This window comes from Nomascus leucogenys, chromosome 7b (assembly GCF_006542625.1).
Source record: "Nomascus leucogenys isolate Asia chromosome 7b, Asia_NLE_v1, whole genome shotgun sequence".
Classification (NCBI taxonomy): Eukaryota; Metazoa; Chordata; class Mammalia; order Primates; family Hylobatidae; genus Nomascus; species Nomascus leucogenys.
Genome location: NC_044387.1, coordinates 13,161,082 through 13,175,329, shown reverse-complemented (window position 1 = coordinate 13,175,329; position 14,248 = coordinate 13,161,082). Strand labels below are relative to the sequence as shown.

At 49.5% G+C, this 14,248-nt stretch overlaps 1 protein-coding gene across 2 annotated transcripts; it reads right to left on the bottom strand.

The window, feature by feature from the left end:
* Positions 1-305: 305 nt before the first annotated feature.
* On the bottom strand, positions 306-8,429 carry C1QTNF6 (C1q and TNF related 6). Of its 2 annotated transcripts, XM_012507840.2 has the most exons (4): positions 8,309-8,387; positions 5,364-5,601; positions 2,308-2,891; positions 306-1,020 (listed from the first exon to the last, which is right to left on the bottom strand). In XM_012507840.2, the coding sequence occupies exons 1-3, from the start codon at positions 8,357-8,359 to the stop codon at positions 2,344-2,346; spliced, it is 837 nt and encodes a 278-aa protein (XP_012363294.1). In that variant the 5' UTR covers positions 8,360-8,387; the 3' UTR covers positions 306-1,020; positions 2,308-2,343. The 2 variants fall into 2 exon arrangements, with proteins under 2 accessions (XP_012363294.1, XP_003264764.1); XM_003264716.3 differs by having other exon boundaries at positions 309-2,891; positions 8,309-8,429.
* Positions 8,430-14,248: the final 5,819 nt, after the last annotated feature.

Below are 14,248 nucleotides of genomic sequence, written 5' to 3'. Positions count from 1 at the left end.
CAGTTGGCGCTCGGTAGATGCTCAGCATGAACGCGGCACTCATCAAGCAACCTGGCATCTGATCCTTATGTCCACCGCATGATGTAGATTACCATCGTCCCCATTTTACAGACAGGAAACTGAGGCGCAGAGATGTGGGGACTCGCCCGAGGTCACAACCAGAGAGTGACACGGCTGACTCTATGCTGGTGCCACTAGCTCCAAGGGGCACCAGCTGCGTGAGTGACCTGGGGGCTCGCTTCTTTGTGGGCAGGGAGCGAGCAGAGTGGGCAGAGGGAGCCGAGCAGAAAGAACCAGTCTGAATCGCCAAGAGTACACAGCATTCTTTAATCGTGCTGGACGGCAGGGCGTGGCGGGGTCAGGCCGGGGCAGGATCAGGCAGGGTGGTTTATAGCACAGGTCTTCCTGGTACTTGGTCAGACCCTGTTTCCGTCATCTGGCCGTGGAGCCACGGCTCCCTCGGCTGTGAGCACCAGAGATCACCCCCCAGGGCACCTCGGCCCCAGAGTCTGCATGAGCACCAATGGGCGGAGGCCGCCTCCCTCTGGGGAGAAGGGCAGGCCACCTGGGTTTGGAAGGCTAGGGGGACACCAGGCCACCCCACCCTGGAAGAAGAAATGGAAGGCCCGAGGTCCCTCCTTTGCTTTAGCTCCCCAGACCTGCTGAGGGCTCTAAAGCCTGGGGCTTCCCTGGCCCTTCTCCTGCAGGTGTTTGTAAAGGCAGCACCAGGCCGGAGGAGGGCTCTGAGACGAGGGGCTGCCCACCCGGGCCTTAGCACCTTGATAAAGCCTGGAGAGTCGGGGCACTGGGCCAGTGAGCGGGACATGAGGGGCAGAGAGCACCTGGTGACAGACATCAATGTCTGGGGGCAGCTGGAGGCCCTGGGGAAACTGAAGTGCAGATGACTTTGGTGGGAGGGGCTGAGCAAGGCCCTGGCAGGGCCCTGGCAGAGCCCTGGGAGGAGGCAGGAAGGGGATCCCAGTGAGGAGGGCAGGTCTTCTCGCAGGCTGCCGTTATCAGCTGTGGGGAGAGCTATGGGTGTGGGTTCCATTCCTCGGGGGCCCCTTCACCCCCCAAATGCCCCCACACTCCTGGGTCCTCTCCTCACAGAACCCTGGACCTGGCCAAGGCCCCCTGCGGTTTGCTTTAACGATGAGCATTGGGCAGGTGGATGAGGAACGGGAAGGGGATACCTGCCCCTGCCACCGGGACCCCGTCCCACCAGCCTTGGGGAGCAGTGGGTAATGGAGGACCAGCAGCACCTGAACACCCAGAACACAGGCCCCCATGAGCTCTGGGTCTGCTTTAAAACCTATGTACACATCTCTCCCTGCCTGGGCTGGATTGGCCAGTCACTGAGGGCAGGGGCAGGGCCTGTGTCTGACCCCCTCACCCTTCCCGGGACCCGGCCTAGAGTGAGTGCTCAGTGTTTAATGAATGAATAAATGAACGGTGGCTGCAGTGGTGCAGGCCTGAGCAAGAGAAGAGGGGGAAGGGGTAAAGAGAACATAGCACGGGGAGCCCTGGAGGGATGAGAGAATTTAAGAATGTTGGAAGAGGCCAGGCATGGTGGCTCACACCTGTAATCCCAGCATTTTGGGAGGCCGAGGTGGGTGGATCGCCTGAAGTCAGGAGTTCAAGACCAGCCTGGCCAATATGGTGAAACCCCATCTCTACTAAAAATACAAAAATTAGCCAGGCATGGTAGCAGGCGCCTGTAATCCCAGCCACTAGGGAGGCTGAGGCAGAAGAATCACTTGAACCCGGGAGGCAGAGGTTGCAGCGAACTGAGATTGCACCACTGCACTCTAGCCTGGGCAACAGAGCAAGACTCTGTCTCAAAAAAAAAAAAAAATGTTGGGAGAATTCTAGAATATGTGGAGGATTCCAGAATGTTCAGAAAGTACTAGAATATTGAGAAAGTCCTAGAACCTGGTTGCTCCAGTGTGGTTCATAGACTGACCCCATCAGCATCACCCAGGAACATGTTAGAAACACAGAATCCTGGAGCCACTCAGACCTGCTGAGTCAGAATCTGCATTTAACATGAAGCGCAGGTGATTCGCATGCATATCCAAGTTTGAGAAGTGCTGGGCTACAAGGCTGGGAAAGTTCTAGAATATTTAGGTTAGAAAGTTTCTTAAAATAGGTCCAAGAGAGAAGAGAGGAGCAGAAATAGGCTGGGAGGGACGATGGCAGCCAAGAAAGAAGCAGGGTCTCCCCAGAATGCCAGGTCCCCGGGGACCTCCCTGGCCTTCCTGCTTCACAGCAATGCAAACTGAGACCTGCAGGGGACGGGACCAGCACCCGAGCTCTCTGGCCAGGAGGGTGGCCCGGAGGCCCTCAGTCATCCTCGGCCTTGATGAGGTGGCCGCTAAAGGTGATGTAGGTGTCGAAGTCGTTGCTGTAGATAGCATTCTCGCGCTGGCGCTTGAAGAGCCGCACCCAGACGCGGTCCCCGTAGGCCAGGTCCAGCATCACGCTCTGGCTCTGCATGATGCTGCGTTCACTGGGCTGCGCGTACAGGATGACGGCCTCCTTCTGGTTGTGCATAATGTGCACGTACGTCTCCTTGTAATTCCAGCTGTGCACATTGAGACTAAAGAAGTAGATGCCACGCAGCGGAGCAGCAAACTGGCCGGTCACCATGTCAAAGCACCCATCAAGGTTCACAAAGACCCTTTCGAAGAGCAGTGTCTGGAAGTCCTCGCCGCTGTGCAGGGCCGTCTTGCGGCCCACTGAGAAGGCGAAGAAGCGCTTCTGGCACGGGGCGCCGGGGCTGCCCATCTCCCCCTTGTCACCCTTGCTGCCCTGAGGGCCAGGCTCCCCTTGGGGACCCTCCCTGCCCATGTACCCTGGCAGGCCCATTGGGCCTGGGTCCCCTTTGTCACCTGTGGGGATAAAAAGGGGACAAGTCAGGGTGGACATCTGAGCCTGCTCCAAGGAGGTGCCCACACTCATCTGTGACGGCTCTGCCCCTGTCCTGGCCCAGAGAAGAAGCCAGCATTTATTTAGCACCTACTGTATGCCAGACATTGCCTCCCCCAATGCCTGCCTAAAGAAAACATCATGACCATCTTCACTTCACAGAGAGGTTAAGTGACTTACCCCGGGCCACACAGTGCAGGAGCAGAAGAGGCAGGACTTAAAATATGGTCTGTCCCCAGGGTGACTTGACTTCCCCTCACCCAGCAGGGAGGGTCCGACTGTTGTCTCTGGGAGGCTAGGCCCAGGCCCCCACCCCAGGACCACAGCGCGGTCCAGGCTGGCGGGGATGCGGGGTGTGCTGGAACGTACTTTGGGTTTCTGACCCAGGGAAGAAACCAAGAAAAATACCTTTGCCCACCTGGAGGAAAAGCCCAGGTTAGGAGCCAGGAAGCCCTTGGTCGGCAGTCCTGCCCTGTGTGACCTCAGGCACTCCACGGCTGGGGTCTCAGTTTTCTGGTCTATATTTTAAAGAGGATTATGTCCACCTCAGGGGTGTTTGTGAGCCCTCAACAAAATTTCCTGTGGGAAAGCACTTTGCAAACTCTGCAAATAAGAGGCAGAAGAGTTCACCCAGCACGGCTGGCCCATCCCGACCTGCTCTGAGGTCTGACAGCATCTACAATGGCCCCCAGGCAGGCACAGCCCTGCCCGGCCCTTAGTCCAGGCTGACTTTGAACATAAGAAAAGCAGGTGACCACCCACGCCTGGAGGGACCCGACTTCACATAGCTCCCTGCCACCTATCACAGTGCCTGGAGTCGCACCAGCAACCACATCCTTGCATGGGCTAGAAGGGCCCTGTGTTTTCCACAGGTGGGGAAGGGGGCAGAAAGGAGGGCACAGGCCCTTGAGGCAGAAGCCCAGGGAGCTGGGCAGGGCAAGTCCACAGCTCTGCGGGGGTCTGGCTCCACCGCCTCGCTGGGGAACCGCGTCCTCACCTGCACAGCTCCAGACCTTGTGCAGAAAGTTTGTTGTGCCCCAGCCCAGGGAAAGGAAGGAGTGGAGAGTGGACAGGATGAAGGGGCTATCTTCTTTTTACAAATAAGGCAGCAAGCTCAGGGCAGGGGAGAGACCAGCCTGACTCACTGGGCAAGGGGGCGGAAGAGGTGAGGCTGGGACCCAGGACTCCCAAAGCCAGCTCAGGGTCCCTCAGCCACGGCAGCCTACCCACCTGCCAGCAGGCTGCTGAGCTGGGCCCAGAAGCAGTGACCCTGGGTTTGCGGAGGGCAATGAGGAGGGACCATCAGCAGCCAGGCACCTCTTCAACCTCATGCCAAGAGCTGAGTCAGCCCTGGGGAAGCTGGGTGGGGAGGGGGGTGTAAGGAAGAGCAATGTCCTCACCAGGAAATCAGAACAAGGGCAGGCCAAGTGCCAGGTGACCACTGGCTGTGCAGTGGAGTGTCCCCGGGGAGAGCTCAGGAACAAATCCTGGCTCCAACCCTGACAGCTGTGTGGCCCCAGGAGACTGAGTTTCCCCATCTGCAAAGTGGGAGGAATAAGAAAATATTGACCTCACGGGCTGTTGTGGGCAGAGATGGAAGCTAAGGATGTCAAGGCCTGGTCACAGCCGTGAGCCACCACAGCCTGGAAGGGAAGCGAGTCCTTCCGCATCCTATTGAGAGAGTGGGTAGCCAGCCCGCACCTGGACGGCCCTCACCTGGATGCCTCTCACCTGGACAGGCCCTCACCTGGACAGCCCTCACCTGGACGCCCCTCACCTGGACAGGCCCCACAGGGCTGCCTGCTCTGACGCTTGGCCCCTGCTGGCTGCTCTCCACAGGACATTAGAGGGATCCATTTGAAACCTGGGTGGGATCAAGTCCCTGTCCCACTCAAACCTGCCCCTGTTCCCACTCCACTCAGCGGAGCCCAAGTCCCTACAGTGGCCAGTGGCGACAGCACTCTGTGTGATCTGAGCCTGGTGCATCTCCCGGCCCTGCCCCAGGGCCTCTGCACCAGCTGTGCCCTTTGCCAGGAGGCTCCTCCGCCACCTCTTAGGAGCCTGCACTCCATGGGTCCTCCACTGACCACCCCATTCAATACGCAGCCTGCAGCCCAGACCCACACTCCTGAAGCCCCTTTTCATTTCCCAGAGCACTGATCACCGTCGAACATTCCACTCCACTAACTTAGGTGATGTGTCCCTTGCTCACAGCCCATCTCCCCACCGAGAACAGGCGCTCAGGTGGGAGGCATCTTGGTCTGGTTTGTTCACGCTCCGTCATCAGTGTTTGGAACAGTCCAGGCTCACACTGGGGCTCAATAACTCAGGATGAAAGGGGAGTCTGGACAGGTTTCCGCCCTGCCCTCTACTCCCTCCACCTCAGCTCCCTGGCCCTCCCTGTCCACTACCAGGCCCCACGGGAGGGCACTCACCCTTCAGGATGGTGATGTTAATGTAGGGTCTGATCTCAGGCAGGGCGTGGGGGGGGCCAGAGGAAGAGGCTGAGGACACATGGGCAGGATCCAGGGGGTCCTCAGAGTCACAGCACCGTTGGCAGCTGCTGGCCACAGCTCTGTCAAAGGTGAGCTCCACCGTAGGGATCTCACACATCAGGATAAAGAGCAGGAGCACTGCCCAGAGGGGACCCAGGGTGGCTGTCCCCATGGTGACCTGAAACAAGGAAGGAGGGACAGGAACTATACTTCACTCAACATCTACTATGCGCCGATGCCTGAGGTGGGTGGGTGCTGCCTCCCCCAGCCAGAGCACTCCTGACCCAACTCCAGAGGGAAGGTTATCGTCCCCATCTATCAGACAAAAAGACTGAGACCTCCACAGAGCAGCAAGTTCCCCAAGATTGGGAGGAGACTGTGGCAGGGCAGGGCCTGGATGCTGAGTCTCCCGGCACCCAGTCCATGAAGGCTTCTGCTACGCACAGGCCTTGGAAGGATGAAGCCCCTCTGAAAACAGCCACAGCTGAGAGCAGACAAGGATCCCAAGAAGCTTTGCTGGGGCAGGTGAGAAGATGCCCCACCTGGCCGTGGGTGGCAACCCAGGAGACCATCAAATGCTTTCCCGCCCGCGCACCTCCCTCTGGCATTTTCTTGCCACCGACTCCACTATCACCAGCAAACACATGCCCTCCGGGCAGGAGGACAAAGGTTAGTGAACACTGGGGACAAACGTGGAGGATTCTGTAGGCTTGTTCTCAGGAGAGGGGATGGGTGGCTGAGCCCATGCTTTGGTGTGAGAACACCGTAGTTCTGAAAAAAGAGATAGGAGAGTTCATTGATCCTAGCAGACAGAAAGCAACGTCCATGAGAGCATGTGGGGTGGTGCGCAGGGATGGTGTCATTGCATCGCTGGGCACTCAGGAGAAGGAATACTGGGTCCTCGACTGCAGCCCATTGCTGGTCTTTAGAGTGCCTTTGTGCAAAGTAAAGAAGGTGCCCCTCAGGACACATTAGAAATAAGACTCCCCTTTGGAGGGACGTGATGCTGAGGGTGTGCAGCTTGGCAAGAGCTGGCGCTAGTCCACCTCCCTGCTCAGCACCTTTGTGCAGTCAACGATCTATGCAACCCAACCTTATCCAGAAGCCCTGCAGGGAGGGTTCTGGAGAGAGAGTTAATTCATTGGAAGATGATTGTGTCAATCATCATAGACCTGCCACTCAGATGCCAAGGTGGTAGATTGGAATTAAGGGGTAGTACTAGGAGGTATGAAAAATTCTAAAGGATCAGAAAAGTGTAAGTGTTGGTGAAGATCTGTCTCTGGCCTTGGCCAAGAAGGGGTCTAGGGCTCCAGGAGAGAGGCAGGAAGTAGCCTGGACACCAGGCGCTAGAGACAGTCCTGGGTTGGGTGGGCAGGAAGCCGGGCAAAGACCTTTGAGGTGGTGCAGCTTCTGGGGGCTGGCGCTGAGTTATCACAGGATCAGAAACTCCGCTTTTGAAACCAGACTGGTTTTTACACTTCTGGCGTTTCTTTGTTTATTTCCTTTTTGTTCTCCTTTAACATTTAGTAGAATTCAAAAATATTTTTTTTTGTGGTTAATACATGTAGACAAGGTACAATTATTACTTTTTAAAATGCCACCCTATCTCAGCTGAGCACTGAGGTGAGGGCAGAGTTTTAAAGGGGCAGGATGGCCAGGTGCAGTGACTTACTCCTGCAATCCCAGCACTTTGGGAGGCCATGGAGAGAGGATCACTCAAGTCCTGGAGTTCGAGACCAGTCTGGGCAACATAGTGAGACCCTGTCTCTATTTTTCAAAAATTAAAATTAAAAATAAATAAAGTGGCAGGAGACCTGCCCCCCACCCCCAGAGCTGGGTGGTAGCAGCAGGAGAAGGGGGCTGGGCAGGAAGTCTCCAGAGCCACATCCCTCTTCCCGGAGGTGACTCTTCCCAAGCTCCTCTCTGCCCACCCTGGATGGGTTCCGGGTTCTGCTCAATAAGGAGGTCAAATCCTCAGAGATCAACATCCTCCCTGTCTGAGACTGTCATCCTCAACTTTTACTTATAAATAACAAATCCCAGTGGTTTTGGAAATCCCAAAATTCCCTTCTTTTTCCCAGTCATAGATATGACCTCATGAGAAAAGCTGAAGTCTTAGAGTCAAATCTGAGACCCAGAATAGTTTGCAAGCTGTGTGACCTAGGGCTAGTGGCTGAACCTCTCTGGGCTTCCTGCTCCTTGCTACTTACAAGGAGATGACACCACCCTCTCCTTCCCAGGTAATTTGGAAGGATTTCAGTGCAGGGAAAGTGCCTGCCTTATAAAAGACTTAAAAAAAAAAAAAAGTGTGCTTTGACTTCTTCCCTGTGCCTGCATGGGATGGGAAGGAGAACTTCTCCCAGAGGACTGGCATGGTTTGGGAGCATTTGTTTCCTATTGGCCCCAGCCAGATGGGAGTCAAAGGCTGTGAGACACAGAACCGTGGCCTGGGAGCAGGAATCAGGAAGCCGTTAACAAGGAATCATAACCACAGCTAGGATCACGAACTAGCTCTGGGGGTGGGTGCCAGGCAGGGACCAAGTGTGGGAACCAAGTCATAGGGAGGACTTTTGGGGTCCTTGCTGCTTCCACTGGGGAGCTGGGACCTCTTTGGGGAGGGAGCGGCAGGGCAACTTTTCTCGGTCCAGGCAGGCCGTGCAGAGCTGAGTTTGTGTGTGCCCGGGTAGGGGCGGGCACAAACCGGGAGCAGTGGAGCGCAGCCCTCAGCCAGAGGCAGGAGGAAATGTGGAGGGGAGAGCCTGGAGAGGCTGTCCCAGTCAGAGGGAGAGAGCAGGGCCCGAGATGCTTCCAGGAAGCAAGGAGGGAGGAGAGGAATTCCAGGCTCTGACCCCAGCCCCCAAGCTGAGGAGCCTCTGGTCACTCACCCTGTGTCCTGTGGCCTCCCCAGGCGACTCACGGACCCTGAGCCACTGCATGGCCTCTGGCTCCTTGGCCCATGTCTGCAATACTAACTTGTTGCTGGCCCAGACCCCCAGGCCCAGCAGAGGAGGGAAAGAGGAGGGGATGGAGGGAGAGAGGGCGGAGGGAGGGCGGACGGAGAGGGCAGAGCCGCTTCCCACTTCCCCTCCTCCCTGCTCCCTCCCTTTCAGACTCTGGGTTCTGCGGAGATAAAGGGAGGCAGGGATTTCCTTTGCTTAACTCTTTGGTGATCCAATGGGGTCTTGTCTGATTCAAAGGCCTAGAAAGTCAGAGCAGGCAGGAGTCTGAGGCCCCCTCATGATTGGGAAATGGACACAGGGATGGGGCACAGGAGCCCCTAGGTTGCTCAGGAAGGGGGAGGCAGCCCTGAGTCCACCCTGAGCTAAAGTGCTTAACTTCTCTGAGTCACAGAGGCAGGGTGGGTAGCAGAGAAGGTGCAGGTGTTGGCCCTCCAGGCACAGGCTAGAATCCTGGCCCTGCTACCACAGTCACATCGCCTCTCAGAGCCTAGGTGTTCCAGAACTGCAGTCCTCAGCCCCCTTTGTGCCAGGCATATGGGAGGGCTTAACCCATGTTTGTTGGGTGAATGACCAGGCTGACCTCCTGAAGTATCATGCAGGTGTTACCAGAGAGGGGTCCTGATCCAGACCCCAAGAGAGGATTCTTGAATCTTGCACCAGAAAGAATTTGGGGTAAGTCCACAGAGCAAAGTGAAAGCAAGTTTCTTAGCGAAGCAAAGAAACAAAAGAATGGCTACTCCATAGGCAGAGCAGCCCCAAGCACTGCTAGTTGGCTATTTTTATAGTTATTTCTTGATCATATGCTAAACAGGGGCAGATTATTCATGAGTTTTCCAGGAAAGAGGTGGGAATTTCCTGAAACTGAGGGTTCCTCCCCCTTTTAGACAATATAGGGTAATTTCCAGACATTGCCATGGTATTTGCAAGCTGTCACGGTGCTGGTAGAAGTGTCTTTTAGCATGCTAATGCATTTTAATTAACATACAATGAGCAATAAGGATGACCAGATGTCACTTTCATTGCAATCTTAGATTTGGCAGGTTTTGGCTGGTTTGTTTACCGCATACTGTTTATCAGCAGGGTCTTGATGACCTGTATCTTGTGATACCAGTCCTGCCAACTTCCTATCCCTTCCTGTGACTAAGAATGCCTGACCTCCTGGGAATGCAGCCCGGCAGGTCTTAGCCTCATTTTACCCAGCCCCTATTCAAGATGGAGTTGCCCTATTTTGAACACCTCTGACATATTTCCCTACTCTCTTTTACGAGGGAACGCTTAATCTGAAGGGTTGTAGAGGGATGAAGATCCATCTTCTGTAACTTCTTCAGGCTGAATAGAGGCGATGATATTCATGCCTAACTATTAGAGTCTCTTGTGTTTGGTGCAGAGAGGAGCCCAGTAAGAAAGTGTTGGTGTGTTCAGAGTCATTCATAACTCTGAGTCCTAACAAAAGGTGATATCTGGAAGATTAGTATGTGTTCAATTTAAGAAAGCATTGATTAAGCTTATCTTGCATTCTTACACAAAGAGTATAACAGCAATATATTCTACAACAGCAAAGTAAAATAAGTAAAATTATCCCAAGTAATCCAAATAAGAAGGCTTTCCATGAACTGGGCAAGAATGCCTGTGACTTACTGGGTAAAATGAGGCTGAGACCTACTGGGCTGCAATCCCAGGAGGTTAGGCATTCTTAGTCACAGGAATTGCTAGATGAGCTGATATGGAGTTGCTAGACGATTCCAATACATGCCCAGAATTAGATACTGATCCAGATTTTTATGTTATCCATCCCTCTTGTTTCTGATGAGACGCAGTCAAGAGATGACTATTTGGTTCACAGAAAGAAGCAAGGTCAGTCTAAATTGTAGAAAAAAAACCTCAAAAACAATGGATGAGACTAGAATCTATGACAGGTGTACCATATTTTTTGAAACACCGTTTTTCTCTCTCCAGTCTCCCATTTTTTATTAAAAACAAATCACGGTAGGACCAATTTATTTGCAAAATAAGCTTTAGTCTTATTATACTTGGCTTCATTATTTGCATAAAGTGCAGCAAGTATAATTATTTGCCATATCAGCTCCTTTCAAAATTGGCTTTGTTTCATAAGGTATCTTAGATTAGATGTTTTAAAGCTTTGAGCCCAGCCATGGATTTACCTATGCCTGCAAGAACCTGTATGAGTTAGATAAATTCCTCTCCTCTTGAGGTCCCAAGATAACTTGGGGCTCCCAGGCCTGTCAGAAAGTTACATTCTTTACTTACCACAGGTCAGGAACCCTATACAGGGACTTCATACACAAGGTACAAGACCAGTTTTTCCAAGAGGCTTTTATTGGCTCTATTAGTCAACTTTAATTCCTTAAAGAAGTCTGTTTATATTTGAAAGCATGCCATTCCAGTCAAACCCTTGTTAAATAACCAGTTTCTCTAATTGTGTCCTGTTACAAAAAAAAAAAGAAGAAGAAAGAAGGAAAAACAGATTCTTACTGCACTTATGCAAATAACTATATTGTCATAAGTTAAGAACACTCACAAATAGTTTCCAAATTCTGCAGAAATCAGGTAAAGAGAAAAAAAATATTCCAAATTTTGTTTTTGGACAAAACTTTGTTTTATAATCCTTATAGAAGCGTACTTTACTCAATTGTTAAAAGCTGTAAATAGCTCAAGAAGGGGGGATTTCTTGACTCTGAAAAACAAAACAGAAAGATCAACAACATTTTAAGCAAAAAGTCATAAAAGATTATTTCAGTCTTTTATTAGTTCAGTCTGTGCAATTAATTCCTGTTTTGCTTGATATATATGTGTTAGTTTTCCAAGAGAGTCTTGGATGCTGTTTTCTTTCTCTCTGCATTTAAGAGTACTGATCAGAGTCCTACAGCTGATTATAAACCACCTTTTGAAGAGAATAAAAACAAGACAACAATTGTCTATGACAGAAAGGCTCAGAGCAGCCATGGTTAAAGAATTAATATCATTGACTAGGAAATTCGGATACCTCTGTGGCACATAATAATTTAACATAACAATTATAATTATTATTGGTAATGTACATTATTAGTATTGATAATGTTCATATCAGAATTTCAGGAGTTTCCCATAATTTTGGAACACATACCAATAACATATTGATATAAACACAGCCCAAAGAAAGCCAAACACAATTTCATATTTGACAATGCTTCCTGTATTATTTTAATGTACCAAATAAGCTAAATATGTCATTTTTGTACTTTAGGGGACCTAATATCTAAAGGACTAATCAGGTTAGAAAAAGGCACAACTTAGAATTTGATTTTGGAAAGTCTGTCAAATATCAAAAATTTAAAACATTGATACTACAAAATAGCATCCCAGGTCACCGTAAGTCATTTATTTGGCCAAAATGATAACTCAAAGATGTTTTTAAGGGCAAAAACTTTTACTCACTGATAAAGGGAAGACCTAGCTTTCCAAAAAAACTGTCCCTTTTCTTTCCTTTCTTTTTCCTATAGCTTATTCAAAAAGCAAACAAAAATCTTTAATTATTTTTCAATATTACATGAAAAACTTGTTCAAGAGAGAAAGCCAAATTTTACCTTTGTATTTGTGTACTATTAATGTCAAACCCAATTCATAATAAAGCCTTATAGACAACTCTATCCAGTTTTAATGTTTGACCATGAGGTAAGAGTCTCATAAACCTTTTATAGCTCTTTACAATTTCTTGTTAAAGAGTATACCAGTGCTCTAAGAAAACCTTGTTATACTTTTATTCCATATTTAATTTATGGAAAAACTGAATAATATCCCTTTAATTTAAGCCAATAAGTTCACACAGAATTTCTTTTACAAGATTAATCTTTCACAAACCTTCCACAACTCGCTCAAACCTTCAGCTTTATCCTACCTAACTTGAAACAATCCTTTAACCCTCTAAAGCAGGAGGAAAATCCACATTCCCAGGCTTTCTTACAATCTTCTTACCAAAAGCATATGATATTTTCCTTACACACCTTGCATACAAAACTGTTTCTCTAGTAGTCTCAATTACATATAACATATTACAATGTTAACTCTTAGCAACTTTTATTTTTTGGTGAAAAACCTGGTAAGTAAGCGGTTTTAATTATATTCCAGGTGTGGAGCCTAGGACACCAGGAAGAAGTGCAGATAAGGTCTGACTCTTTCCAGCATAGCTGGGGGCATGGCTAACTCGACAAGTCCTCAGGCCTTATTTAGAATCTAATGGCCCCAAAGCAGGTAAGCTGGGCAATTTTCAAAAGTCAATGATGCAGTTTATGACCTTGAAGCATTTAGCAAACCTAAAATCTGACCTGCCTAATTTAGACCAAATGTCTAAAGTTTGAAGATATTTTAATGTTACGGATAATCTTTAAAACTGTCTTTATTTCTCAAAGATTATTAAAGTCATGTGAACCAAAAAGCATTAATGTTTCTATTTTTCCGACAAAATATTTGATTTAAGTACTTATTATTTTTAAGCCAATTAATCAGAGCTCTTTCATATATCAACATCACACACATAACATATATAAATACACAGACAGAAGATCCAGTAGTTGTAAGATTTTTCATTTGCCAATTTTTAAGTTTCTTAATTGGATTACTGACTTCAGGGTGGAGCCCTTCAAGAAACAGGGCCAGGAAAGCCTGCAGTTTCTAAGGCCTAATAAGCAGGCACAGCTGGAAGGCAAAACAGATCCCCAAAATTAAGGGTCTCATTTTTATATTGGATCCTGGATCCCAAAGAGAGGGAATCAGCTCATCCCCCATGGCAGTCTTATCTTTCAATGGAGGGTGGGGACACTTCCATACTTTCTAGGTGGCCAAGAGCATGCTTTTCTGATCCAAATGTGCGAAGAGCCAAGTATCCCCACAAAACTGCCATTAGCCATCCCTAAAAGTATATTTCCCACCTAGTTATTACATAGCAAGGCTAAAAGCTTTCTTAAAATGCAAAGTAATTTCTGATATCCTCAAAAGTCAAAACTGTCAGATAACACAATACAAAACAGAGCAGAGCCTTAGATTTTGAGAGTGGTCTATCTGCGTTCAATTCCTGGGGGTCCATGAGGAGAACAGAGGTTTCTCCCAAAACAGGGTCTGTAGCACCTCCTGTTTTTCCCGAGAAGTCCCAGGCTATTAAAATTTATCTTAGGTCCTCTCAGGTGGGGCATCAAGAGTGGCAAGAAGACAAAATGGGGAAAAAAATTAAGTCGACTGAAAATAAAAACTTTTTTTCAGAAAAATAAGAGCCAAGAAGAGAAAAAAAAGGGATAAAGGCCTTTTAAATATATGTATAGCTTGGATATCCATTTTTAATTAAGCTGACTTTTAACCAAATCTTGTTACCAGACTCTAGCCGGGACAAACAGCCAGTATTTCTGGCTTTTGAACTTCACCAACAGTAACTTCCCAGGTGAAACCGGTAAGCCTTAACTAAGGTTAGCACTTAACCCAGGTATACAAGGTATTTTCAAAGAGGTGATAAGCAGTTTTTATGAGATCTAGAATCACCAAGGGTAGCGCAGAGAAAGGAAAATTCAAACGAGAAGTCAGAAGCTGTTTATGGAAGAGAGGAGAATGAATAAATGGCAAAGGTCACATAGATATTAAACCAGAAAGGACTCATTCCCTAAGGTGGGAATTGAACCTGGGTCCTCACTGTGAAAGGACAAAGCCTTAGCTACTGAGCCACGGCACTCAACAGTTTCTGTTTTCCTTCCTGGAAGGAGCCTAGGGAAGCCAATTTCAAGCTTGCAAAGGCTTTTAACTGCTCAGGATAATTTTTAGGGCTATCACATGAAGCCCCAACTTCCTGTCCTCTGGATGGTGGAGACTAAGAGAAAGTACTCC

What these genes read in the sequence shown, in the direction of transcription:
- C1QTNF6 (XM_003264716.3), bottom strand. Translation starts at nt 8,359, where the DNA reads ATGCAGTGGCTCAGGGTCCGTGAGTCGCCTGGGGAGGCCACAGGACAC. An exon ending in GGGAGGCCACAGGACACAGG is followed by an intron (nt 5,602 to 8,308) that starts GTGAGTGACCAG and finishes TCCTTGTTTCAG; the next exon opens with GTCACCATGGGGACAGCCAC. An exon ending in TAACATCACCATCCTGAAGG is followed by an intron (nt 2,892 to 5,363) that starts GTGAGTGCCCTC and finishes TTATCCCCACAG; the next exon opens with GTGACAAAGGGGACCCAGGC.